The following is a 25,273-nucleotide window of genomic DNA, read 5'->3' on the forward strand; positions in this document are numbered from 1 at the left end:
TTCTTAAGTTTCTTTTTAACATTATAGCGATTGCATACTTGGATCAGTGATTTCATGGATGGGGGCACATTTCCTTCAGCAATTAATGCAGCTGCTCTACTGACCTGGGACTTGTGTTTTTAAAGACCTGCCTTACTGGTTCAGTGATTGGCTGATACTTGCCAGAAGCAGGATTTGAATCCAGCTCTGTCCAATATGCTATATTCTCTCTTATTGCATGATCATAGCCATGCAATGGCTATGATCCATTTATATGTATATCACCAGGCCCACTGCTTTAAGCTTCATGTCTAAACCTACCACAGTGCTCTAAAAAGAACCTTTATTTAGTAAGCAGTTATTGAATGAATAGAATAATAATGCATGAATGAGTGTCCATCCCCAAACTGCTTGGGTCTCATCTGGGTAAAACTGTAAGAAGCTATCTAAACTCTACCAACCAAACTGTGTACAAGCCTCATGCTCTATCACGGTAGCCTGAGCCTGCTGGCTGTGCCAGAGAATGCTTCCAAGGCCATTCTGAGGGGCAGAAGGATGGCTGCTCCCCACTTGATTGCCCCAAGAAGCTGGCCACATATCCACTGAGGCCCTTGGTGCATCTGCAGCTCCATGCTGAGGCAGTTTTTCCTACCAGCACTTGGAGGTGTCTTTGGGGCTGATGTTTTGGCCGGAATTCTGGTTGCATTGGCTGGTCCTTTCTGACCAGAAGGTGCTGCCGCCCTGGGAGTGGCCATCTTTATGCCGCTTTTACTCTCTGCCCCCTGTGAACCAAATCAGAAGGGAAAATTTACTGCATGTAAACATCTCTGAAATCCAGCATGATTTCCTCTTGTGCTTTTTTTTACAAACCTCACATCAAACTTTCAATTTTATCATATTCAAGTTCTATCCCTTTATCAAGTCAGAATCCAAATTTGGGGTTTATCCACTGCAAAGGTAGAACAAATGATGGTTTGGTTTTCACCTGGCCCCTACAACATATGACCCTTATTTATGTGTCAAGCAAGCAAATTTCCAGAATGTGAATTAATATCATCATTCCTGATCTTGACCAAGTCTATGAAGTTTGTCAAGCCATGCTTGAAAATTTCCCATTGGAACTATTACACTGGTTAATAACAAAAAGCCTTACATTTCTCCAAACACAGTTATCTAAAATAATTTTACCTGATATCAATTTTACTAGAAAAATCAACCAGCTTATGTCCTTTTAGAAGTAAATTGTGCCCAAGTGGATGCTTCTATTCTAATTCAACTGGTTTATTTAATTAGCAACTAATAATGCCATCAGATTCAGCACCTCCATTACTAGTTTCTGAATTTTGCTCCTATCCCAACTCATGGGGTTTTTAAAGCTATCTTTTTGTTATATTAAAATGTCTTTTTTGAGTAGGTAACAAATGAAAGGTTGCAAGGGATTAGCTACAACATACAAACAAAAAGTAAATAATATTGAAGGATGGATGGTTGGCTTCAGAGTGAATGTTGGATGATGAATATATATCTTATACAAACGAATGAGAACTATGTAACTCAAAAGAACCCAACCACCATGCCAAAATAATTTTCAAAAATGATGATACTGTTTGCATAAAAATAAAATTTATGTATTTAGTACCATGCCAATCAAACTACCACAATGTTGTTACTTTACAGAACTAGGCTCTCAAAAAATTATCTGAAGGCACAAAAAATCTCAAGAGAAATAAAAAAAAAAAAAAAACAGAGATAGGAGAATGCAGCCTTACTATAGCTCAAATTATCTATAAAGCAATAATTTTACTATTTGCTTAAAAAAAAAAAGGAAAAATTTTGAATGGAACCTACTAGGTGAAAACTCAGAATAAAACATAATGTTCATATTGAATGATATGAAATAATGGGTTAAGGGATCTTTGTTTGACAAAAACCGTTGGAAAAACTAGAAAGCATTTTGGTAAAAATTAAGTTTGGGCTAACATTTTAACCCACATATGCACAGAACTTCAAATGAGATACATAAATATGAAAGGTCACATCATAGAGATGTGATAATTGTAATAAAAACAGATAATTTTCATTAAATGAAATTTAAAAGCTCTTAAAAATCTTGGTTTTACTGACATCCTGTTTTTATATAACCTTTATTTCTGACTGTATCTTACCAATCTTATCCAGTAAGTTATTGCTTAAAACAATGACCAAAGGGGGGGGCAGAGAAAGCAGTTTAGCAAAACTGACCTTTAAGATATAAACCATGTCTGATAATATATGCAATATTCCATATCCTTAATCCCCCACCTCTGCAAAGAAGAAAGGAAGGTGCAGTTTTAGAAACTTGTCTCTAGGGCCAAGCTTGATTAGTAGAACTATGTAGCAGTTCAGTTTCATTTTTTTGTTTATTATAGTTTACTTTGTGGCAATACCTCTATATACTGTTTTCTTGGTTTTGTTCATTTCACTCTGTGTCAGTTCATATGTCTTTTCATGCTTCCCTGAATTTTTTATATTCATTATTTATTTTGGTACAGTAATATTTTATAACATTCATGTAATCATGATTTTTTTTTTCATACCTTGACTTGCTATCACAAAAAATACTGCAGTTTTGGACCGCAAAATGGAAATTTTGGTATAGTTGCGACCTTTCTTCCTATAGCTGATTTTTTGGGGGTATATGGCTAGCAGTATATGATTTGTAATCACGTTTGTAGCACAATTTAAATAATTTTTGAGAAAGTTCAGATGAATTCATAGCCCCAACATGACTATAGTAATCATCTTGTCTCTTCAAACCTTCCAACGCTATTTATCTTTTGTCATCTCTGACAACTGGCCGAAGGAGAAGCAAAATCTCAACATTATTTTGATTTGCAGTTCTCTTTTGTTATTAAATGATCTGGAACAAATTTTCATGGCTTACCATTCTTTTTAAAACTTCTTTTCCAAGTCTTTGGTTACTTATCCACCTAAGAATGGTTTTGGTCTTACGAGTTCATATTATATCATGGATATGACACTTATCAGAGGCATTTCATATATACATTTTCTCTCTATTAATTACTTTTCCCTTGTTATGTGAATCCCATTTATTTTGTCATAAAAACTTTTCAATTTTGTGTAAAATTTACTTTTTCATGACTGCTTCTAAGCCTTAAGAATTCTCCCTCTTAAAAAAAAAAGTTTAAAAAAAAAAGAATTCTCCCTCTTAGCCACAGCTATGAAAGGTGTCTGTATTTGATGCTCTTCTAATTTTTAATGGTATGACCTTTTAACATTCAAATTATGTATCCATTTAAAATTTATTGTGATATGTAGGATAATATGTTGGTTTAAACCTAATTTTTGCCTATTTTTCAGTTTTCCTGGCAATTTTCAGGTGCTTCTCTAAGCAATTTATGTTCATGGTTTTAATGAAACACTGGGAGATTTAGTTCATTCCATCCCACCCCCCATTCTTCCTTCCTTGAGAAATAACACCCTTCCCCATTATAACAAAGGCCTCAATTAATATTAAACACTACAAGCTCCTCTAATATAACTTGCTCTTCCTTTAACTTATTCAGAGCAGGGACCCCGGTTCAGCTCGGCTGAATCTTGCTGCACAGTTACAGGGACGAGTGACAAACAGACCCCAAAGTCGTTTTCCAAGGATCAGAGTGCAATCGCTGAGGGGAGAACCAGCCATCCCCACCAGCATAGCTTGACCCTGTGCAAAGCCAGGCTCCTTACCTTGGGTTTCATTGCTTTGGCTCCAGAACTGCCAGTATGGGATGTGACAGAAGAGACGTGTTTAGGAGAGGAACCTGGTCCTGAGGACACAGCTGGGCTGGAGGGTGGGAGCGAAGGGTCTGAGCTAACAGGAGAGGGTCTTTTAGGGCTAATGGTTGGTCTACCTTTCAGGAAGGTTTGAGCAGAGGAAGGTGTGGATGTCTTAAATGTGAACATAAAATAAAATCAGAACCAAAATCAGTACAGGAAAAGAAAACAAACCAAAATTGAGGGAGGGAGATTGCAGCTGGAATAATGAGGATGCTGGGCTTGGGTTTTGTTGGGGGATCCCTGAAAGGGGTGGAGAAGGAGGGAAATCTTGAATGCCTCTGGTGCTTTACACCACTCTGGGATCGGCTCAATTTCCGAGGCAGAGATGGACTCACAGCAGCAGGCATGAATGGGCCCCATTCAGGAGTTCTGAGTTCTGATCCCGGCTCTGCCTTTACCTTGCTGTGTAATTCTGCCTCAGGTTTCCCATATGTTAAATGAGGGGGTTGAACCAAACAATCTACGGTTTTTTCCAGCTGTGACATTTTACAAATATATGTGACTGTTGAAATACTGGTGCATTATGCTTTCATAGGTTTACATATTTTCAAGACTGGGGCAGGACTATAATTCTTTTTTTTTTTTAATTAAAGCTTTTTTTTAAAATTTTTTAAAAACATGTTATACATGGATAATTCGTCATTAGCCCTTGCAAAACCTTGTGTTCCAATTTCCCCCCTTCTCCTACCCCCTCCCCTAGGTGGCAGTAGTCCAATATATGTTAAACATGGTAGAAATATATGTTAAATCCAATATATGCATACATTTTTATACAATTATCTTGCTGCATAAGAAAAATCAAATTAAATTGGAAAAAAAGAAGAAAAATAAATTGCATGCAAACAACAACAGAAAAGAGTGAAAATGTATGTTGTGAACCACACTCAGTTCCCATAGTTCTCTTTGGGTGTAGGTGGATCTCTTTATCACAAGATCATTGGAACTGGCCTGGATCATCTCATTGTTGAAGAGAGCCACATCCATCAGAATTGATCATCGTACAGTCTGGTTTCCATGTATAATGATCTCCTGGTTCTGCTCTTTTCATTTAAGTGCTATAATTCTGTAGGTCTTTACTGGCTCCAGCAAACTACACAATAAACTAAGACACACCCACACCCACCCACCCACCCACAACCACACCCACACCCACACATAAAACCCTAAAATTCAAGCTACAGCTAATTTCTTTTTTTTCTTTTTCTTTTCTTTTTTTCTTTCATTTTTCTTTGCTCAGGCATTTGGGGTTAAATGACTTGTCCAGGGTCACACAGCTAGGAAATGTTAAGTGTCTGAGGCCAGACTTAAACTCAGATTCTCCTGAATTCAGGGCTGGTGATCTATTCACTGTACCACCTAGCTGTCCCTACAGCTAATTTCAAAGTCAACTATCTAATCTTAACATTACCCAAAGAGACTCATTAATGTAAAATCTTAGAAGGAAAAAAACCCCACAAATTTACACTACTATTATTTATGGCAAAAATCCACTGCCACTCAAAGACAATGGACATTTCACATAGATTTGCTTTTGGAGCTGAAATCTCTTTGAGATGTCTTTAAGAAATGTCGGCAAATATCCAGATATACAGGTGGCACAGATCAGGCCTGAAGTCAGGGGGACTGAGTTCAGATGTGACCCCAGACATCAGCTGTGTGATCCTGGACAAGTCACTTCGTTCTGCTAGCCTCGGGAATGTAAAATGAGCTGGAGAAGGAAATGGCAAGCCACTCCAGTATCTTCGTCAATAAAAGCTCAAATGGGATCACGAAAAATCAGGCAGGACTAAAAATGAGACACAAGAAAATCTACATCCACGGGTCAAGACATAGTGGTCGCTATGCTCTTTGTCCCCACCTGATTCCCTCCAAACCCTTTCTTTAGCATCTCCTAATAATCATTCCTTTTTTCATGCTATTATCAGATCCCCCCATCCTCTACTCCACTCTCTGCCAGGCTCTCTGTGGCAAAGCCTTCCTTTTATGCAAACTATTCTCTCAAAAGCCATTAATAATGGCTTCCCAAAGCCTTTGTAATAACTGAATCCAATGAACCTTTTCTCAGTCTCCCTATTCTTTGATTACCTCTATTTATCTAACACAAAACCCTTTCTTGAAACTCTTCTTCCCTCTGGCTTCCATAACACTGCATTCTCCAATTCCTCCTCCATCTGGGTGGACGTCTTTTCTTTGTTAACAACTCCCCTCCACCAACATCAAACCCTAATCTCTGTGATGTTCTAAGATCTCTGCTGTTTTCTGCCATCTCTCCTTTGATGATTTCATCCCTGTTGTCATGACCTTCAACTTCGAATGCAGACAATTCCCCAACCTATGCTTCTCTTAACTTTCAGACTTGTATTTCTAATGTTTTACTGGGTAACTCTACCTGAATCTCTCTCTGGAATTTAAACCTAACATGTCCACACCTGAACATGTCCTTCCTTCTTCTTCCTCAAGCCTGTTTTTACTCCCAAATTCTTTATTCATTAATGGTACCAGTGTTTTCTCTGTCGCTCAGATTCAAAATAATAGGGTCATTAGGAAGACTGAATTTAGAACTCAAAAGGAGGATATTAGAGTTCACTGAGTCCAACCCCTTCATTTTATAGGCGAGGAAATTGAGGATCAGAGATAATTGCAAGATTTGTATAAGTAAAGCCAAATTTCAAATCCAGGTCTTCTGACTATATATTAGGACTTTTCTCATAATACAACTACAGCATCATCCTTGACATCTTTTTCTCTCAACTCTCAATTCCAATTACTTGATAAATCCTATTGATGCTTTAAAAACAAAATTCACCCCAAGTCAATCCTTTCATCAAGAGGCTGAGGTCCAGAACACCTGGCAGGGGGGATAAGGGTCATAAGTGTGATTCTCCAAGGTTACATAGGTAAGGTAATCAGGGGCAGAGCTGGGGCATTTCCATCCTGCCCTAGCCCTAGCTCTTATTCTCATTACCTCTTGCCTAAAACCCCAATATCCTTTTGACTGGCTTCCCTTCCTCTGATTTTATCTGTATAGCTGTATCTTGTAGTTGGATTAATATTTCTGAAGCTGGTCCTGATCATGCTGTAGTTTGTTCAAAAAGCTTTAGTTGCTACCAAATGCCCCTCAAACAAAGTCCCAACTCCTCATCTTGGCAACCAAGAGCTGCTCTCATATGGGCTTAGTCTTCCTGACTCCAGGATCAGAACTGCTAAAAATTGTTAGCTGTTAGGCACTTGAGTCTTGAAATAAGATCAGGATTCTGCAAAGATGAAGAAAAATTTATTTCCAGAGGGACAGTCTATGTAAATGTCAATGCACAAAGGCATGAGATGGCATAATGAGTCCGGGAAATGGCTCATGCTTCTGTTTGGCTGGAATACAGTTTACGTGAAGGGGAATAATAAACAAAACATTAAAGGTAGGTTGAAACCACATTGTGGAAAAAAGCCTTATGCTAGGCTGATGGTTTTTTCTTTTATTGGGAAGGTTTTTGAGAAGGGAGTAACATGGTCAAACTTAAGTCTTAGTAATAGTATTTTAGCAGCTGTGTAAAGAATGATTCAGAGAGAAGAGACTGGAAGTAGGAAGGATCAATTTGGAGATTAATATCCCAGGACAGGTGATGAGTACATAGATTGGGTTAGAAGATGATGAGATCAGTTTTGGATTCTATTAAGTTGGAGATGTTATATACAAATGCCTTCTCTTCCACGAAGCCTTCCTTGACCTTCCACTAGATCAAAGTACTATATCCTCTTTCTGAAAAACTGTGGAACTTAATTTATATCTCTTATTTCACTTTAGCATTCAACTTGTATTCTGTTGTGTACTCAACCATATGATTTATCAGAATGTCTCAATCTACTACTAGACTGGCCAACTTATTGAGAAGAGGGACCTTTCACAATATCACAGGTAGGCTGAATAAATGAATAAATTGATCAGAAAAATGCTGCCTTGAAATACTGAATCCACATTGTTTTCAAATCTCCCAACCCCAAAGGGAGATAGAGAATCACAGCGCTGCCAATAGCACCTGAGGTGCTATTAGGTGATTACTTCTCTCTGGATCCCAGTTTCCTAATCTGCAAAATGAGGAGATTGGATTATATGACCCCTAACTTCCCTTTTTGTTTTCACTCCTGTGTCCTAAGGTCTTTGTGAGAACTAGAGGTTGAAAATCTTATAGGTCACTCCCTCGCTCAAGAAACTTCAGGTGATCCCCATTGCTATTGGAATAAATTTAATTTCCTCGGCTTGCATTTAAGGTCTTCTCAACTTAAAAAAAATCTCAAACATTTTCCTAATCCAATCCTCTTATCTGTCTCCACAGACTAGATTTTTTGGGGATGGCCAAACCAATTTGTTGCTTGTCTTGGGCACATTTTTCTCTACCACAATTCCATGCTTGCATTTATACTGCCCTTTCCTGGGATGCCCTTCTTTCACTTTCCCATCAATTCACATCCACTATTCCTTTAGGTCCAGCACATGGCCTATCCCCACAAAAGACCTTCCTTGACTAGCCTCATATAGCCAGTGGTAACTCTTCCCCATCTCTGCTTCTGTATCACTTCAGTGTTCTATAGTTTATTCTATGTTATTTTGTACTGATGTTTTAACATAAAAGTGTTTGCTGAGCTTTAGCTCCTTGCTATGCCAAGCAATGTGTGCGAAATACCAACATACTTGGAGAATTTAGAATAAGCTTTTGTTTCTTAAAGACCTGTATACTTAAAGTAATTAAACTACAAGAAGAAACATAATTCATATATATGCTAATTGTTTTTCACTACTGGGAGCATTAATAATCTTTTGCTAAGATGTCAGAATAATTGTTTTTTTTTTTTTTTTTGTTTTGTTTTTGTTTTTGTTTTTTTTTGGTTTTTAGAGGAGACTTTTAAGCCCTGCTTTGGAATAGATAAAAATAGAAAGAGCCCTGAATCTTAAATCATACCTCTGCCATTTATTAGCTCTGTGATCTTGGTCACAATTTTCCAAATCCTCATCTATAAAATGGGGGGTACCTTGCACACCTACCTCATAAGGTTGTGAGAATCAAATAGGGGAATATATGTAAGGCACTATTTAAATACCTGCTACTTATTATTTCATCTTTCTTAACAACAAAAATAACAGTTTAGATCGAACTATTGATCTGCCCAACATATCCTTGAATATTTTTTACTCAAAAGTTTTTTTTAAATGGTTTTAGAATCAACTGAATTCATATTCCAAAATTTTACAGATGTATCAACCATCTTACCTTGGCTTTTTTCTCATCACTTCCAGCTGTGCTGCCTTTACGAGCTGAGGAAATAAAAAATAAGATGGAGTGTGAGGTCTAAGTACAAGGTTGGACAGCCCGTGTCCTCAGGTTCATAAAAGGGACACTCAGTAATTTGCATTTTGCTTGGGTCAGCGGTACATGCTTTATTCAGGTGGAGCTGGAGAGCGTTTATGAGAAACCTAATGGATTTGTTAGGTTTCGTACTTCAGCGGCAAAAGGGGTATAACCAATCTGGGACAAAACAGGGAGAAGGAATAGGTTGGTCAAATGTCAGGAACATGCAGGAGTTGGATTGTTATCCTGGCGTGGTCTTTAGGCACCTATTGGAACAGTTCATATGAAACTGAATAACATCTAACACATTTTTAACAATTAAGTGAAGACATATTATATGGGTCTAGAAAATCAACCCAGAGAATAAAGGAACTTTAGTCTTGAAAGGTTATTCACCCAAGATCTCCCTCAGCCCCTCAATTAACATCACATTCATGCACTCTCTCTCCCTCCCTTGCCCCTTTAACCACAAAAACAAAGCTCTGTAGAGTACCATTCTTAACTAGAGTGCAAACCCCCTTGAGAGTTTCATTTTTATGATGGGTAACCCTAGCCTCCTGGGCTGCTATGGAAATAATAACCAACATAGCTAACATTTGCAGAGTTCTTATTATGTGCCAGGCCCTGTGCTAAGGACTTTACAATTATGACTATAACAATCCTGGGAGATAGATGCTTTTATTATCCTTGTTTTACAGAAGAAAAAACTGAGACAAACAGAAGTTAAATGATTGCTCAGATTCCCAGCCAGGGACCTGAACTCAGGTCCTGCTGACTCTTAGGCAAGGTGCTCTCCCCATGCACCACCTATGTTGAGAGTGGATTATTGCACCAAAGTTCACCAGTTTGATGGCATGTTTTTGAGTTTGGTTTTGGGGATTTTAAGGAAGAAGGAATGTAGGTATTTGTACTCCATCTTTTTTTTTTTTTTTTTTTTTTTTTTTTTTTTTTTTTTTTTTCCCCTGAGGCTGGGGTTCAGTGACTTGCCCAGGGTCACACAGCTAGGAAGTGTTAAGTGTCTGAGAGCAGATTTGAACCCGGGTCCTCCTGAATTCAAGGCTGGTGCTCTATCCACTGTGCCAGCTAGCTGCCCCTGTTTTGTACTCCATCTTAAAGGCCCTATATAGGAGGATGGCCAATGGACAAGAATGGCCCAATTTCTTGATGCCAGCTTTCCTGCCCCCTTTCCTTGTAGCATTGTCAGGGGGTATGCTCCATGACTAAAAAAGAAAGGGGTACCCCACATGTAAGAGCTGGGATGGAACTCCACTTGTAATAGATAATATCTCTATGGACTTAATGCAGGATGTGGGTGGAAGGACACTTAGTACCCACATCTAAGGATAGATGAAGAGATACAATGAACACGTATAAAATATGCTTAGTTTATATGAGAATCAGGACCACCAAGCAGATTCTAAATTTGAAGAGTGACTCTATCTTGTGCTATTACATATTCTTCATTTTGTTGCTTTTCATCCATGGGAAACTACATTACATAAGCTATTGTTTCATACATGCAGGTGGATATAATCAGTATCTTTCAATTTTGTGAAGAGGACCCTAAAACTTATTTATTCCCCTCCTAACTTGGAAAGTCCTTGAACTTTCCTCCAATGAGAAATTAATTACCTAATTTTGTATCCCAGTTAATTATTTTTGTCATAATTAACAGAACTTTTTGGCCTTCGATAGTTTTTTGAGTACAAAAATCTGCTGTATTGTATATTTGAGGTTTCTGGACTAACTAGAGAGTCCACTGACCCATTCTTTTGAATGCCTAGCAAATAAGTAATCTATGCTTAGATTGTTCTATTAATTATTAATTACCCATTACAGTGGGTATTTCACTTATATTAGAATGATTGTATTGAGTAAAGCACATCATAGGAAGCTGGTCTTTTCTGGGCTCAGTTTCTGGGCTCAGCATTTATTGCAAAAGATTAGCTTATGGGGCAGCTAGGTGGAACAGTGGATAGATCACCAGCCCTGAAGTCAGGAGGATATGACTTCAAATCTGACCTCAGACACTTAATACGTCCTAGCTGTGTGACCCTGGGCAAATCACTTAACCCCAGTTGTCTCAGAAAAAATAAATTAATTCATAGAGAGATTGAGAAGGATGATACAGATCTTGCATTTATCTAAAATGTATGACCATGAAATGGTTCAAAATCTCAAAATGGTGAGATTTTGAAATGGGATATTCTTCCTCTTGTGATAAAGGAGGAATAAGTCTGATATCTCAAAAAGGATAAAACAATATTTTTCCAAATCTCTATTCAATGTCATTCAGTGCCAAATCAGAAAAGGATCTAGGGACCCTTTGATTTTTGTTTGTTTATAATTGGACAAAGATCTCTCTCTCTCTCTCTCTTTCTTTATATATGTGTATATATATACATATATATATATATACATATATATATAAAATCATGTGAAATAAGTAATGAGAAGGTAAACAATATAAACAAGTACTGCTCACTTTTGGCTGCAATTGCAGATCTCTCCCTGTCTTTCCTTCTGTCTCCCCCCCAACTCAACAGGGACTAAACTGGAGCCAGCATCCCACCAGTTCCAAGTGCACTGTCCCGTGGCCATAGCCCTCCAGAGGCTTGGAGAAGGAGGGAGGTAATCTGACACCAGATGCAGCTTCAGCCTTCCTCTTACACGTCCTCTTACATGACCAAGATGGCAGACAAACTCTTGGCTTCCTTTGCCCAAAAGCCTCTAAAGCCAAGTCCAAAAACATGCCTCCCAAACTGGTGGTTTTTGGGGTGAAGTCTGCTCTTTACTTTTGAAGTCTGTCATTTTCATGGCATGGATTCCTGACATGCCAGGGTCACAAGGGTATTCTCTAACATTTAGTATAATAGTTCATGGTACACATTAGTATGATTATTGCCAAATTAAGGGTTGAACAGGAACAAAAAGGCATAGGAATGTCTCTTGTCCCTTCCATTCTCTTTCTTCAGAAGGCAAATCATTACAAAAAACAAAAGCAATGGATAATCTCTAGTATTCAGAAAGACATAAGTTCAAACCCTGCCTTTTTCATTACTTCTCCTCTACCTGGATTCAGTTTCCTCAACTCTAAAATGGGGATAATACCACCCGCTTCTCAGGACAACTGTGAAGATAAAATGAGAAGTTTCATGTTGCAAATTTAAAGTGTTCTCTAAACTCAAGTTGTTTTTATTTTCTTTATTCTTATTGTTAATTCCTCCAGAATTGAAATGGAATGAAACTCAAAACATCATTTCTTCCTTTATCCAATCCTACTCAAGTCTTCAATGAGATCTTTTAATTAATTGGATTTTATATGAAAATAGTATTTTGATTTCTTCCACATGCCCTCTAAACCCATGCAGTCTTATTGGATGACTGTCATATATGGAAATGAAGCGATTTAATAGGCTTCCAAAAATCTGGGATTTCCTACTTCCTGTTATTCAAGATGCTCCACAATTTGGATCTCAGCCTCTTCTCTAGCCTTAGTGTCTCCAAAATACTCTATAGTTTCCCACTTCCACACCTTCTCTTGAATTGCTCTTTTTTCACAAGGCCCTTCTTCCCCAAATTCCTCACTTAGGTCTGTCATTCCCTTAATTCCCTCTGCCCCCAACTTGAAGAAACCTCTACTTCCTCTGAACTTCTTTGCCCATCTTCTCTTGTACTGCACCATTTCAGGTAATTTCTGCTTTATCATATTGCTAGGTCTTCTAGGTTCCTGGAGGGCAGGGAATTATGTCTTTCCATATTTCTGCCCTCCTCAAAGCACCAAGCACACTGCTTTGTACGTGATGGATACTCCATAAAGCTTACTGAATGACACTGATGCTGAAGGAACCTCATGTACTTCCCTTTCTGTCTTCCTGGCTTTGCCCTGTCTTTTCAGCACCAACATTTCCATTTTGGGCTGTTCTTGCAGACATTAACGCTGTACATTGTTTCCTTGTCTGCGTGATGCTGCAAAGTATCCAGCATAGGGCCTCACATGCACATTAAGACATACATGAATGAGTGACTTATGAAAGACTCCATCATACTTTGGGGCAGCCCTAAACTTCACAGAGGGAGGCTCCTTCACAACAGGAGGAATCAGGATCCTCTGAAAGGCTTCTTTCCCTGCCAAAGGATGATGTTTTGGACTTTAATACGGCTACCAGATATCCTGATATTTCTGCTCTACTGACCATACGAGTCCTATGACAATTTCTCATTCATTATTGACATTTTTTTTTATTAATAAAAGCACTTAACATATACCTAATTACCTTCTCCCCCCACCACGGCAATGTCTCCTCTGTTGAATACAGTCCACTGGTCACTGACCATAGACGTCCTAAGAGTTAGCCAGAATCAGAGAACCACAAGAACAAAAAAGGGAAGAAAGCATTAATTGTTAAGTGGCGGCGCACATGCAAGATGGCAGGCAAGCATGAGAGGAGCAGGGGGGCCCGTGAAGACCCTGGGAAGGTGAAAGCAGCAGTGCCTTCTGTCTGTGCCCAGTGGACATCCTGGAAGTCTCTCAAGCAGCAGGTTTCAAAGGAAGGGCTGAAAAGCTCATTGGTACGGTGTCAGCAGCCTGGCTTGTGGCACAAGTGACTAGGAAATACACACGCTTGGGAAGAGTGGAGCAAGACACACACCTTTTAACTGAGGAACCCGACTGACTGGCTTCCCGGATGGTGAACGCATGGGCTGCTTTTCTGGTGTTTTTGTACCCTCTTCTGCTGAGGCACCTGGGCTCCCCAGCTCCCCACTCAGTGTATCTTCAGAGCCCAACTCTGACAATTCTTGCTCCTTTGGGACATTAGCTTTGATATCCACTTGCAACACACTCTCAGATGATTCTAAACTAGAGAGTTCATCACTGCCTTCAGTTGCTACCTGACCTACTTCAGGCAGGTCCCTTTCAATTACTGGCATCTCTGGGGGAATTTTGGAGAGAAAATCATCAGGCAGAGGAATTTTGATATGATGTTCTCTCGGTAAATGAGGGACTGCAACAGTTTGCTTAGCAGCCACAGGAGGGACAGATGCTTCTTGAGTTTGGAAGCTCTCTGGTCTTGGAGAAAGCTGGGAAGGAAGAGGTGAATCTTGGGGTAAGGATTCATCGATGTCCCGGTCTTCATCATCCTCCCTTACCACAGCTTTCTCTTTCACAGGCAATACCAATGAGTAATCCCCAGGGCTTTTGGATGCAGACATATCCGAGACTAGTTCTCCAGGAATATTAATGGCATCTTGGCCAATAGCCTCAGAGGCATAATGTCCTGGTTCACTGAGAAAGCTTTCATGGACCTCACAGCCTTCAACCCCCACTCTGAAATCCTCATGGAATCCTGATGGTTTTGAGCTTTCCAGTACGATGGGCTTGGGAGATGTCAAACTCTGCTCAGCTCTGTCTCCAGTTTTCTGCCTTAAAGCTGGGTCTGTCTCCTTAATCCCTTCCTGCAGGCTAGGTACTTCTGGGGAAGCTGAATTGTCTTGAGAGGCACGGGGGACAGTCATTCCTGGCTCTTCAGGTTCTTTTTCCCTCAAAGGCATCTGTGGTTTCTGAAAGGTTTCTTCCAAGCTTACCTGACTCATCTGAGATTTAATCTCATTGGCTGAGAAATCCAGGATCTCTGACTCTTCCCTCTGACACACTGCTGAGGCTCTGAATTCCTCTGCATTTGGGGAGGCAGTGATGGCAAAATGTTAGCATGAGCATGTGGATGGTAAAAGAGAAGTCACTTCTGCATGGAAGGATGTCTGCATACCACTATCTGCTGCAGCCATCCTCTGTGGAGTATGGAAGCTAACATGAGCAGTATGAATGCTGCTGCCATACGATATGAGTGCCTAGCAATTTGCCTAAAGGACAGCACAGCAGCAAATCAACGATCATTTTATAAAAATCTCTGAACAGACCTATTCTGCTTGCCTTACTATGACACCAATCATCTGAGTCAGGACAGCTTGTTTGAGATCCTTTTTGAATGTAGGTCCACAGGATAAGTTTACCCACTGGCCTAGAAACCCTTTGGACCAAACTGGGCCAAACTGTGTGCTTGATCTAAAGTACAGGACACTGTGAGATGCTTAATATATACCAGACGCTGTCATTAGCCAGATAAAGCAGAGGGTTAAGAACAGTTGATTTGGGCTCAGTTACTCATACTCTTGCTTTCTTCTCCCCACCAGTCGTGGAGACTTGGTCCTAGTGAAAAATTTGTGTCCAGTGAGAGAGGAAATGTGCAAGGGCTTCCTAACTAATTTGGTCAAATCATCTCAATCCTAGACAATAACAACACCCTTTTCTAGTCTCTATTATGCATACAAATGGCTAAAAGTTGAAACAAAGCTGTTTATGGTAAAAAATGACAAAGAAATTTACAAACTGTGCTTCTTTGTACATTTCCGATTCAATTGGTAAGGGCTGAGAAACCCTTAGTAAATAAAGGCTGTTTGGAAATCACAAATATGCTTCAATTTAATAAACCTTATGCTCAGGTGAATCAAATCAGGCAAAAAGCTTTATTTATAAATAGATCATGTTTTGGAAATTGTGATTTAAAGGAGAGGTGGTTGATTAAGGATTCCCGGATCAATCTGGGAACTCCCCAATCACCTTTATAAGAATATAGGGTATGAACTGGTTTGTAAACACATTGAGAAGCACTTCATTTAGTGTAATGTGGGTAAATCCACAGGTACCAGAACAGAGAACTCCTGATGGGGTTTTTTCAATAAGTGGAGTTACCTCCCAGGCAAGGACTCAGGAAGATGGACTCATGAGACAAAAGTGAGTTAAGCCGACCAGCTCAGCCCTCTCTTGTACCTCCTTTCCATTTTTTCCTATTCAGAAGACAGACCAAGGTATGGCACAGCAGACCTGTGTTCCAAATGGCAGAAACCTGTATAGTCACATTCTCTTCCTCATAGAAATTAGAAATGGCGGCCTTAGGGCAGAGGCATGTGAAAACTGGCTCCCAAATTTATAGGCAACATTAAAGAGAGCCTGAAAGTGAACATACTGAGACTAAAGGATGATAGAACAGGGCTCTAACTTATTTCCTATAAAAGCACATGGCAGGGATGTCTACTCAACCTGCAAGGGCAGTTGATGGATAATATTCATGCACTTTAAATTCCTGGGTTTGAATGACCTATGCAGTAGACTACTCAAATCTGACACTTTAGCAAGAGGAGAAAGATTTCCTGGGTTTTAACAGCTTTGGAGGCTGCCATGTGGGTAACCTCAAGTTTAAGAGCTTGAGGATCAGGGAGAGAAGGGGTTTTGAGGATGTCCCTTGGGAAAAGGCGAAGATCTCCAGTTCTTGAATAGTCCTGCTTAGAGAGCAAAATCAGTGAATGGCTTTGGCAATGTAGGCCCTATGGGAAGGGGCTTGTTTGTTTGGCACCCCCAATGTATGTTTATTTTCTAAGGAAATCCAAATTCTTTAATATACCAATATCCTCAGCCCTTCCACAGGAAGACGGCAGCCACTCCCAAATTTAAGAGTGTTATGCTGAAGTTTGAATTTCCCTACTAACTCTAGATTCAGACAACTTAGATTGAAATTTGGCATCTAATGAGACCCATGTGAAATTGGGCAGATTCTTCATCTGTAAAATAAGGAGACTATAGTCTCTAAAGTGCTTTCTAGCTCCAGACTTAGGACCTTATGGGGACCTATGCGTGGTGGCCACTTCTTAAACCACAAACGCTTACTGAATAAACAGATTGTTGCTTTCTGAAGTATAACACTGGCTTGCAATCTAGAAGCTCCCACAGATGGCTGTTAAAGAGTCTGGGCTCAGTCATTGTAGTTAATACTAAAATAACGAATGTAAGGGATATAGAAAAGAATAGGAAGATTTCCAGAAATTGATGAAAAGTGAAATGTAAGCAGAGCCAGCACAACATTCCATATCTGTACCATATGACCCGAACTAGAGAACTTCTGAACTGGGTTACTGAAACTTTTCTAAGGCTTGATAAACAAAGTGGTTTTTCTCAAACAACGGGGTGGGTTTTTTAGTATTGTTCTAATTATTTAAGTACACAATTGAATTTTTATATATATTATCTTTTTTGGTTATAAAGGGGGCACAACAAATTTCAAAGTAAAACTTAGGTGAAGATCTGGGATGAGTATTCCTCCAGGAACAAACGGGTTGACTCATACAGTATCATTTATACAAATGTCCCATTTGTTAGTCTTAAAAACTCAAGATGAGAATCAGCCTCAAGAGACATGTCAACCATATCTCTGATGTATCTGGTCCCAAATAATGATAAAAAATCTCCCAACTTCTCCATCTTCCCACTTCCCCATCCCGTCTCCTAGCAAGGCATACTCCACTAACCTTGGGAAACATCTCCTGCTGCTTGGTCCTCCAGGTTAGGTGTGTCTCCAATACCTGCTTCTTCAGCTAATCAACACATAAACAGAAAACATAAAAACAATGATTCAGTACATATAAGGAACAACTATTTATCATCTATTACCAACTACTAGTTCTTTTTGCAGGGATGTTGGAAATAAAAAGTCCAGGTCACCTGGGTCAGCATTTAGTGTCACCCCTCTGGCTTTCTTGGAATAGGATAATTGGTTTCCTTGTCTTTGTATTCCAAATATCTAATACTGTGCTTCACATGTAGTAGTACTTAATAACAGAATATTTACTAAATTAAATTTAATTTAGCAAACGTGGAAAAGTTTGAAATAATAAGACTTCAAATTAGTCTCTTTTTAAAAATATGTTTTATTAACCTTTTATTTTTACATCATCCACATTTCCCAATATGCCCTTCTTTTCTTCCTCCTCCTGGAAAGCCATTCTTTATAATAAAGAATGAAAAAGAAGGGAAACAGTTCAATAGGCTGAATCAACACACTAAGAAAGTCCAACATTATAAATAGTATTCTGTACCCACAGTTTTCCTCATGTGTGTGTGTGTGGGGGGTGCAGAAGGGGAAATGTCTTCACATAGTTCTTCTCTGGTAGTCAAATATGGTCATTATAACAACAGCATTCAGTTCTGTTTGAGTATTTTTGTTATTTCCATCTACAATGCTGTAATCGTTATTGTCCTTGCTATGCTAACTTTCTATTTTTCATCAGTCTCTCTGAGTCTTCCAATTTTTCCCCATCTGTTTCACTTTCATTATTCCTTATGGTATAATCATGTTCCTTTATATTCATGTACCACAATCTGGTTTAGTCATTCCTTACTCCATGAGCATTTCCAGTTTTTTTCAACATTTAAGTCACTTTTTTTAAACCATAGTTTAAAAATTACTTTCCAGAATGTTGGATAGTTCACAATGCATCCATCAGATGTGCACTAGCCTCAACAAGTATTGATTACTAAGTATTTATCAGGTACTCTGATATAAGGATAAAAGTGAAAGTCTCTGCTCTTAAAGAGTAGATATTCCAAGGGGGAAGAAACATGCAAATATACTAGGAGTATATACAGATTATGTGCAAAATGAATACAAATTAAATTCTTAGCCAAGGGGACACCAAGAAAGGCTTATGAAGCAGATGGAAACTGAGTTCTGAAGGAAACCAAGATTCCAGGCGGTGAGAAAGGAGGAATCCTATAAAGGCAAAGAGACTGGAGAGGAAGGGCGCAGCTAGCTAGGGAAGAGGAAGGGGGCAGCTAGGGAGGGCACAGTGGAGAGTGCGCTAGGTTCCCTCTTTCACTCTCCTCTCTGTTTTTCTCTTTCCCCTTTCTTCCTCTTCCCCTTGTCTCTTTCTGTCTCCACCACTCTCCTGAAGGTCCGTGTGGGAGATGTCCTAGGCTGTGCTAGTGAAGGCTTAGGGAGAAGCCTCAGCCCCACTGCTGGGAAAACTGCTAAAATCTCAGAGTTCACTGACAGCGTGGGAGAATGGAGGAGAGTCATGGTGGGGGGACAGCTCCACCCTGACCACAGGAGGAAATTGGAAAGCTTATTCTGATCACATTAAGGCCATCCAATCACAAACATCACATGAGTTTTAATTAGGCGGTATCATTTTTTCATTTAGACCCACGATACTTAGTGTGAGAGAACTCCAGCTGTGAAAACTCCCTCCACTGATATAAATCAGCCACTTGTTGCTAACTTTTTCTCAGAATTACTGGATACACTGACAGTTAAGTAACTTGAGGTTTTTCATGTGATTTTGATTCCAACTAATATCCTGATTCTTCCATCAAAATAAATGTTTAAATACCTAGAATTCAATGACTGTAAGTACCAGGGTGGCTAGGTGGCATAGTAGACAGAATGCCAACCCGGAGTCAGGAAGACCCCTCTGCTTGAGTTTCAGATCTAACTTCAGACACTTCCTAACTCTATGACCCTGAAGAAGTCACTTAACTGTCTGCCTCAGGTTCCTAATCGTAAAATGAACTGGAGAAGGAAACCACAAGAAAACCCCAAATGGGTCACAAAGAGTTGGACATGACTGAAATGAAAGAACAGCAGCAGCCACAACAAAGAATATAACAGATATAAAAACTATCCACTGAGAAAAGTAGTCCTATCCTCAAGTTGTAGCCTTGAAAGGCAAGTTCAAAATATAGAAGACAGAAGAATAATTTCTAAAGGGAGTATACTAATGGATAAGGATGTTGGATACAATTCCTGAAGAGATCTCCCTTTCTCTGAAAACTGCTTTTTGTTTTAAAAACATTAACATGGGGGCAGCTAGGGGGTGCAGTGGATAGAGCACCAGCCCTGAAGTCAGGAGGTCCAGAGTTCAAATCTGACCTCAGACACTTAACACTTCCTAGCTGTGTGACCCTGGGCAAGTAACTTAATCCCAACTACCTCAGCAAAAAACGAACAAACAAAACAAACACATGAATCCCTTCACTAAGTCTGGTTTCCTGGAGTAAGATTTGTTCAATGGAAACATTCTTGTAATTGCAAAAAACAGACCTTTTTTTCTTTTTAGTTTGATATGATCACAATTTATTGTCTAAAATAGAGAATAAGAATTATTTGTAATGGAGAAACCCCAAATGACTTCCCAATACAATCAGGAGTGAAATAAAGATTCCCACCATCTCTACTATTTGTTATGTATCCTCTCTGTAACAAAGAAAAAGGACTTGAGGTATAAAGAAGGGTTCTGGTGAATGAAAAACATGTTCAGTCGTGTCTAGATCGATGCGGTCTCCCATATGGATGTCTGTAATTCTGATCCTGAGCATGAGTAAGAAAAGGCCCCGTTGTCTACCTTAATGAATATATAATGGCTGTTTCCTGTGCTCTTGGTTAAATAGGAACTTTTCCACTGACTGCTGAGTTGCACCTGGTTATCATATAAGGGGCGCCAATGATTTAAGCTCTGCCTCTTTCCTCCCTGGATACAAACTATTTTGTAAACTAGTATTTTGTCTTGAAACTTCTAAGCCTGCTAAAAGACATCATTTTGTAAACCAGAATTTTATCCTGAAACTTCTAAACCTTATAAAAGACATCACTGACCACAATATCACATTTGTTCCAAAAATGCCATCCCAGTGTGATCAGCTCCTCACTGATGAGCACTGATAAGCGCTTCTAAGATTCCCATAGGGATTTGGATAGGCTATACCAGTGTTGGACCATGACTATCAAAGAGTCCTTCTCTAGATATGTTGGCAGTGGTATTGCTGCTAAGTACAATAGTCTAGACTCCTAACAGGCAGGATGAGCTTCAGCTCTTAACCAAAAACTTTGGCTTTCTGAACAAGAGGAAGAAACCCTGGATGCTATGATGAATCAGCCATTCTCTTACTGTGGATGAACACTGCATCATGCAAGGGTCCACATGCACAGTGGAGGACAGATGCAGAATTACAGGGTTTTGATAGGACAGATCATTGGGCTAAATATAAGTTGCATTAAGGAACCATGTTATAGGGATAGGTGATTTCCTTGGGAAATTTCCATCTGAGGAAATGCAGGTGGGTACCTTTTCTGCTAAGTTATACAGACTTATGCATCCTTAGTGTGTTTTATTCTTGCATGCATTGGACTAGATGTCTAATCTGAAATTCTGCAAGCTTTAAGCATTTGGCTTAGTATTTGTAAAGTGGGATTATGGGTAAGGAGTTGAAGACACTCAAGAGACATATCACCCTTCCAAGTAAAGGCTGGGACTTTAAAAGAAAGGAAGAGATAGAAAAGGAAAAGATGGATACAGAGATGGGGGGGGTGTAAAAGAATAGAAATTTATTTTTTTTTCTGGAGAAAGTTTTGGAATAATAAATCCTGGTTAGGAATGGAAAGATTATGATTGTGTCAATCTGATAAAATGAGTCTTAGCTGAAAATATTAAGCCCTGAGAGCATAGAAAACATTTGCTATTAAATAAAGGGTGGAGGAGAAGGGAACAATACTAGAAGAAAAAACAAGTAATTCACGGAAAGAAAAAAAGAACAGGAATAAGGGATATAAATAAAAACTTAAGGTGCCTTCAGATATTCCTAAAAGCTGAAAGGAAATAATGTATATATAGCATATGTAACAATGTTGCATTATTATATATTATATGTGAATAATATATTAATATTATAATAAAATATACTAATAAAATATTATTTTATAAGATAGAATAAATGATAGATTTCTGATTCAAATTATAAAACTGGTATCATATTTTGATACTTATTATTTACAAGTATATAAATACACATATACATATAATTAATAATGAAGTCACATCAATTATATGGATATGTGTTGGAAATATCATTCCATAAAAAGTAGATTATCAAGTAAATTCTTATCTTGCTGACAATTTAACTTTTCTCATAGACATTACAGAAAGCAATAGGATATAATTCTGATCGCTATGGAGGAACTAACTCATAAAACAGAAGTAATGGAAAGTAATGGAAAGCAATCATATCCTTTTTGAAGTCAGTAATAATCAAGAATTGGAAAGAACATATATAATCAGACATATAATCTGGATTTTAGGAGACTGGCTTTTAAAAAGTTTAAGGAACTGCTCTCAAGGTCAGAGTCTCTTATTTAAAGAAAAGGAAGGGTTCTCAGGAACTAACCTTTGATGATACAATTGTAAATGAACATAAGAAAAAAGAAAAGGGAACAGGATCTATGGAGATCAACAGAGCTACACAGAAAACTGATGAATAGGGATTCAAACAGGGGCACTTAATCAAAGAATCCCCACAGATGAAAGTGATCACTTTTCTCAATAGATATCTGTCTGAATTCTGTCTCCTTTGACTCTTTCATCTCATATAGTACATATCTATGGATATGTTGAATCCATCCATTAGGCCAGGTGTCTTTAGTATGTATTTTATTTTATAAATTTTTAAAACATGCTTCTAAGAAAGTATGCACAGGCTTCATCAGTACCATAAAGGCCATCTGACACATATACAGTTAAAAGCTTCTGAATTAAAATGATAAAGCTCAGGTTTAAAGAATATGTCATTTTCACCTCTGTATCCCCAGCATTTTAAAAGGTCTTCCATGTTGTAGGTACATAACAAATATTTATTCAGTTGTTTGCAGACTGAAAGAGTAATAACAATTAATCACTGCCTTTTTTTGCATTATTGTGGTTATAAAATGCTTTCATATGCAGTTTATCATTGGATCCATAAAACAAGACTGAGATGGGGAATACAGGGATTTTATATATGTTAAAACTGAGGCTCACAGAGGTTGTAATCTGCTCAAAGTCATACATGGAAGTTATGTGCTAGAGTCCAAGCTTTTAGTTGTGGGATGGACTTGCAATGATTAGCGGCAGGATTGTTAAACCTAAGCTAGGTAAGGCGCAGCTAGGTGGTACAGTGAACAAAGCATCAGAGCTGGAGTTAAGAAGGCTTATCTTCATGGATTCAAATCTGGGCCTATACTACTAGCTGTATAACCCTGGACAAGTCACCTAACCCTGTTTGCTTAGTTTCCTCATTTGTAAAGTGAACTGGAGAAGGAAATAGCCAACCATTCTAGTATCTTTGCCAAGAAAACTCCAAAAGGGGTCACAAAGCATCAGATGTAACTGAAAATGACTGAATGCCCTGAAGCAAGACAAGCTAGATGAATATTACAAAAAATACCAAGACAACAAAAAGGATTCAACATGCAGGTTCAAAAAATCAACTGCCTAAGTGCAGGATAAATGACATTACTAGGCAATAAAATTTCAGGTTAAAAAAAAAAAAAAGACCTGTAGGTTTTTATCAAACTTCTGACTTCTTAAGAGAAGTCAATAATATAACAGAATGGTCAAAAAAAGCTACATCAGGCCACCTTAATAGAAGAAATGGCCCTTAGAGTACAGGAAGACTGTCACTACTATTGTTTTGAGCTGGTTAAACCACATCTTAAGTACTTAGATAGGTTTTGGGGTATTATATTCCTAGAAGGATACTGAGGAGTTAACACATGTCCAAAGGAGAACCACCAAAGTGGTGAAGGATCTCAAACGCATGTCATACAGGTCTGAGCTGGAGAGGCTGTGTGGTGTGAAGAGAGACTAGACTGGGTTTGGATCTCAGAGCTTCTATGTTCTACCTGTGCTACCCTAGGCAAGTCACTGTTACCTCTGTACCTCAGTTTCCCCACTTGTGTTATGAAGGGTTTGAACTAGCTGATTTCTAGAGTCCCATCCAAATCTAAAACTATAACCCTATAATACGTGGATATGGGGGAAAGTCTAACTGTGTAGAGAGGCTATGAGAGGTGGTTAAATTTGTTTTACTTGACAGAAGACAGATGTAGAAAAAGCAGTGGAAGCTGTATACAGGAAAATATAGATTATGTAATCTATATAATTATATTATTACATATTATATAATTATATAATCAATATAGATTAAAATTTCTACCAACTGAGTAAGGTGAGCCAGATGATGCAGTACTAGATCTGGAGTCAGGAGGATCTAAGAACAAATCCAGCCTCTGAAACTTACTAGCTGTCACTTTATCCTGTTTGCCTCAGTCTCTTCATCTGTAAAATGAACTGGAGAAGAAAATGGCAAGATACAAAATTTTTTGCAAGAAAACCCCAAATGGATTAACAAAAAGTCAGACATGATTGTAACAGTAGTAACAATAATTGTTATTCAAAAGTGGAATGGGTTGCCCTATCAGACAGAATTCTTACCACTGTTTTATCAGGCAAAGAATAGACAATCATTTGTTTGAAATATTTTAAATGAGTATAGAGGGACTATATGTTTTAAATATTTTAATATCTTATATTTTAATCATTAAATTTTTAATTAATTTAATTTGGTATTTACCATTTTTAATGAGTATAGTGGGACTAAATGATTCTTGACCTCCTTTCCAAATCTGTGGCTCAGTAAACTACTTGGGGAACAAAAAGAGGAATAAGAAAGGGAGGTGACATTCACTGCTTGAGGCATACAGTATAATATTTACAGATGACTGACAAAACAGAAATACTTTCTTTCCCTCTTGGGAATGACTTTCAGTTTGGTAAGGGTAGAATAAAAAATCAGAGATGGAATTGATGCTAAAGATAGAGGAGTCATTAGGAGAGCTCTAATCAATTTTAAAAGAATTCAAGTATAGTAGTCTCCTGGATAAAGCACATCCAAGAATTGGAAAAACTCCCCAATGTGACTTTCTTTGAAATATTTTTAAATGAGTATAGTGGGACTATATGTTTTACATATTTTAATATTTTATATTTTAATCCAATCATTAAGTTTTTAATTAATTTAATTTAGCATTTACCATTTTTAATGAGTATAGTGGGACAAGTATAGGTGGGACTAAATGATCCTTGATCTCCTTTCCAAATCTATGGCTCAGAAAACCATTTGGGGAACAAAAAGAGGAACAAGAAAGGGATTATTTACAAATGATTGACAAAACAGAAATACTAACTTTCTTTCCCTCTTGGGAAATTGGTAAGGATAGAATAAAAAAAATCAGAGATGGAACTGATACTAAAGATAGAGGAGAAAGTGTTGAGAGAGTCCCACACAATTTTAAATGAATTCAAGTCTCTTAGCCTCCTGGATAAAGCACATCCAGGGGCTGGAAGAACTCCCCAGGTTGGCTGTTGAATCACTGCTGGAAACTTTGGGCAATCAGGGAGATCAGGGAAAGCTGTCTAGAGGTCCAGGAGATGGA

The 25,273-nt window shown here is 38.4% G+C and overlaps 1 protein-coding gene across 18 annotated transcripts in view; it reads right to left on the bottom strand.

The window, feature by feature from the left end:
- The window catches only part of MAPT (microtubule associated protein tau), a 153,088-nt gene that overhangs the window by 42,528 nt on the left and 85,287 nt on the right, over nt 1-25,273 (bottom strand). For 10 of the 18 annotated variants that reach the window (XR_012481159.1, XM_074260993.1, XM_074260984.1 and 7 more), the window contains 3 exons: nt 17,502-17,567; nt 9,063-9,106; nt 632-761 (listed from right to left, as the gene is read on the bottom strand). Coding sequence is in view for 17 of the 18 variants with exons in the window: in XM_074260993.1 (XP_074117094.1) it covers nt 632-761; nt 9,063-9,106; nt 17,502-17,567 (240 nt within the window). In the remaining variant the exon portion in view is untranslated. Of the gene's footprint in view, nt 1-631; nt 762-3,711; nt 3,913-9,062; nt 9,107-17,501; nt 17,568-25,273 lie in introns of all 18 variants that reach the window. The other 8 variants (XM_074260979.1, XM_074260977.1, XM_074260978.1 and 5 more) reach the window with 1 other exon arrangement.

Source organism: Sminthopsis crassicaudata, chromosome 4 (assembly GCF_048593235.1).
Source record: "Sminthopsis crassicaudata isolate SCR6 chromosome 4, ASM4859323v1, whole genome shotgun sequence".
In the NCBI taxonomy this organism is placed as follows: domain Eukaryota; kingdom Metazoa; phylum Chordata; class Mammalia; order Dasyuromorphia; family Dasyuridae; genus Sminthopsis; species Sminthopsis crassicaudata.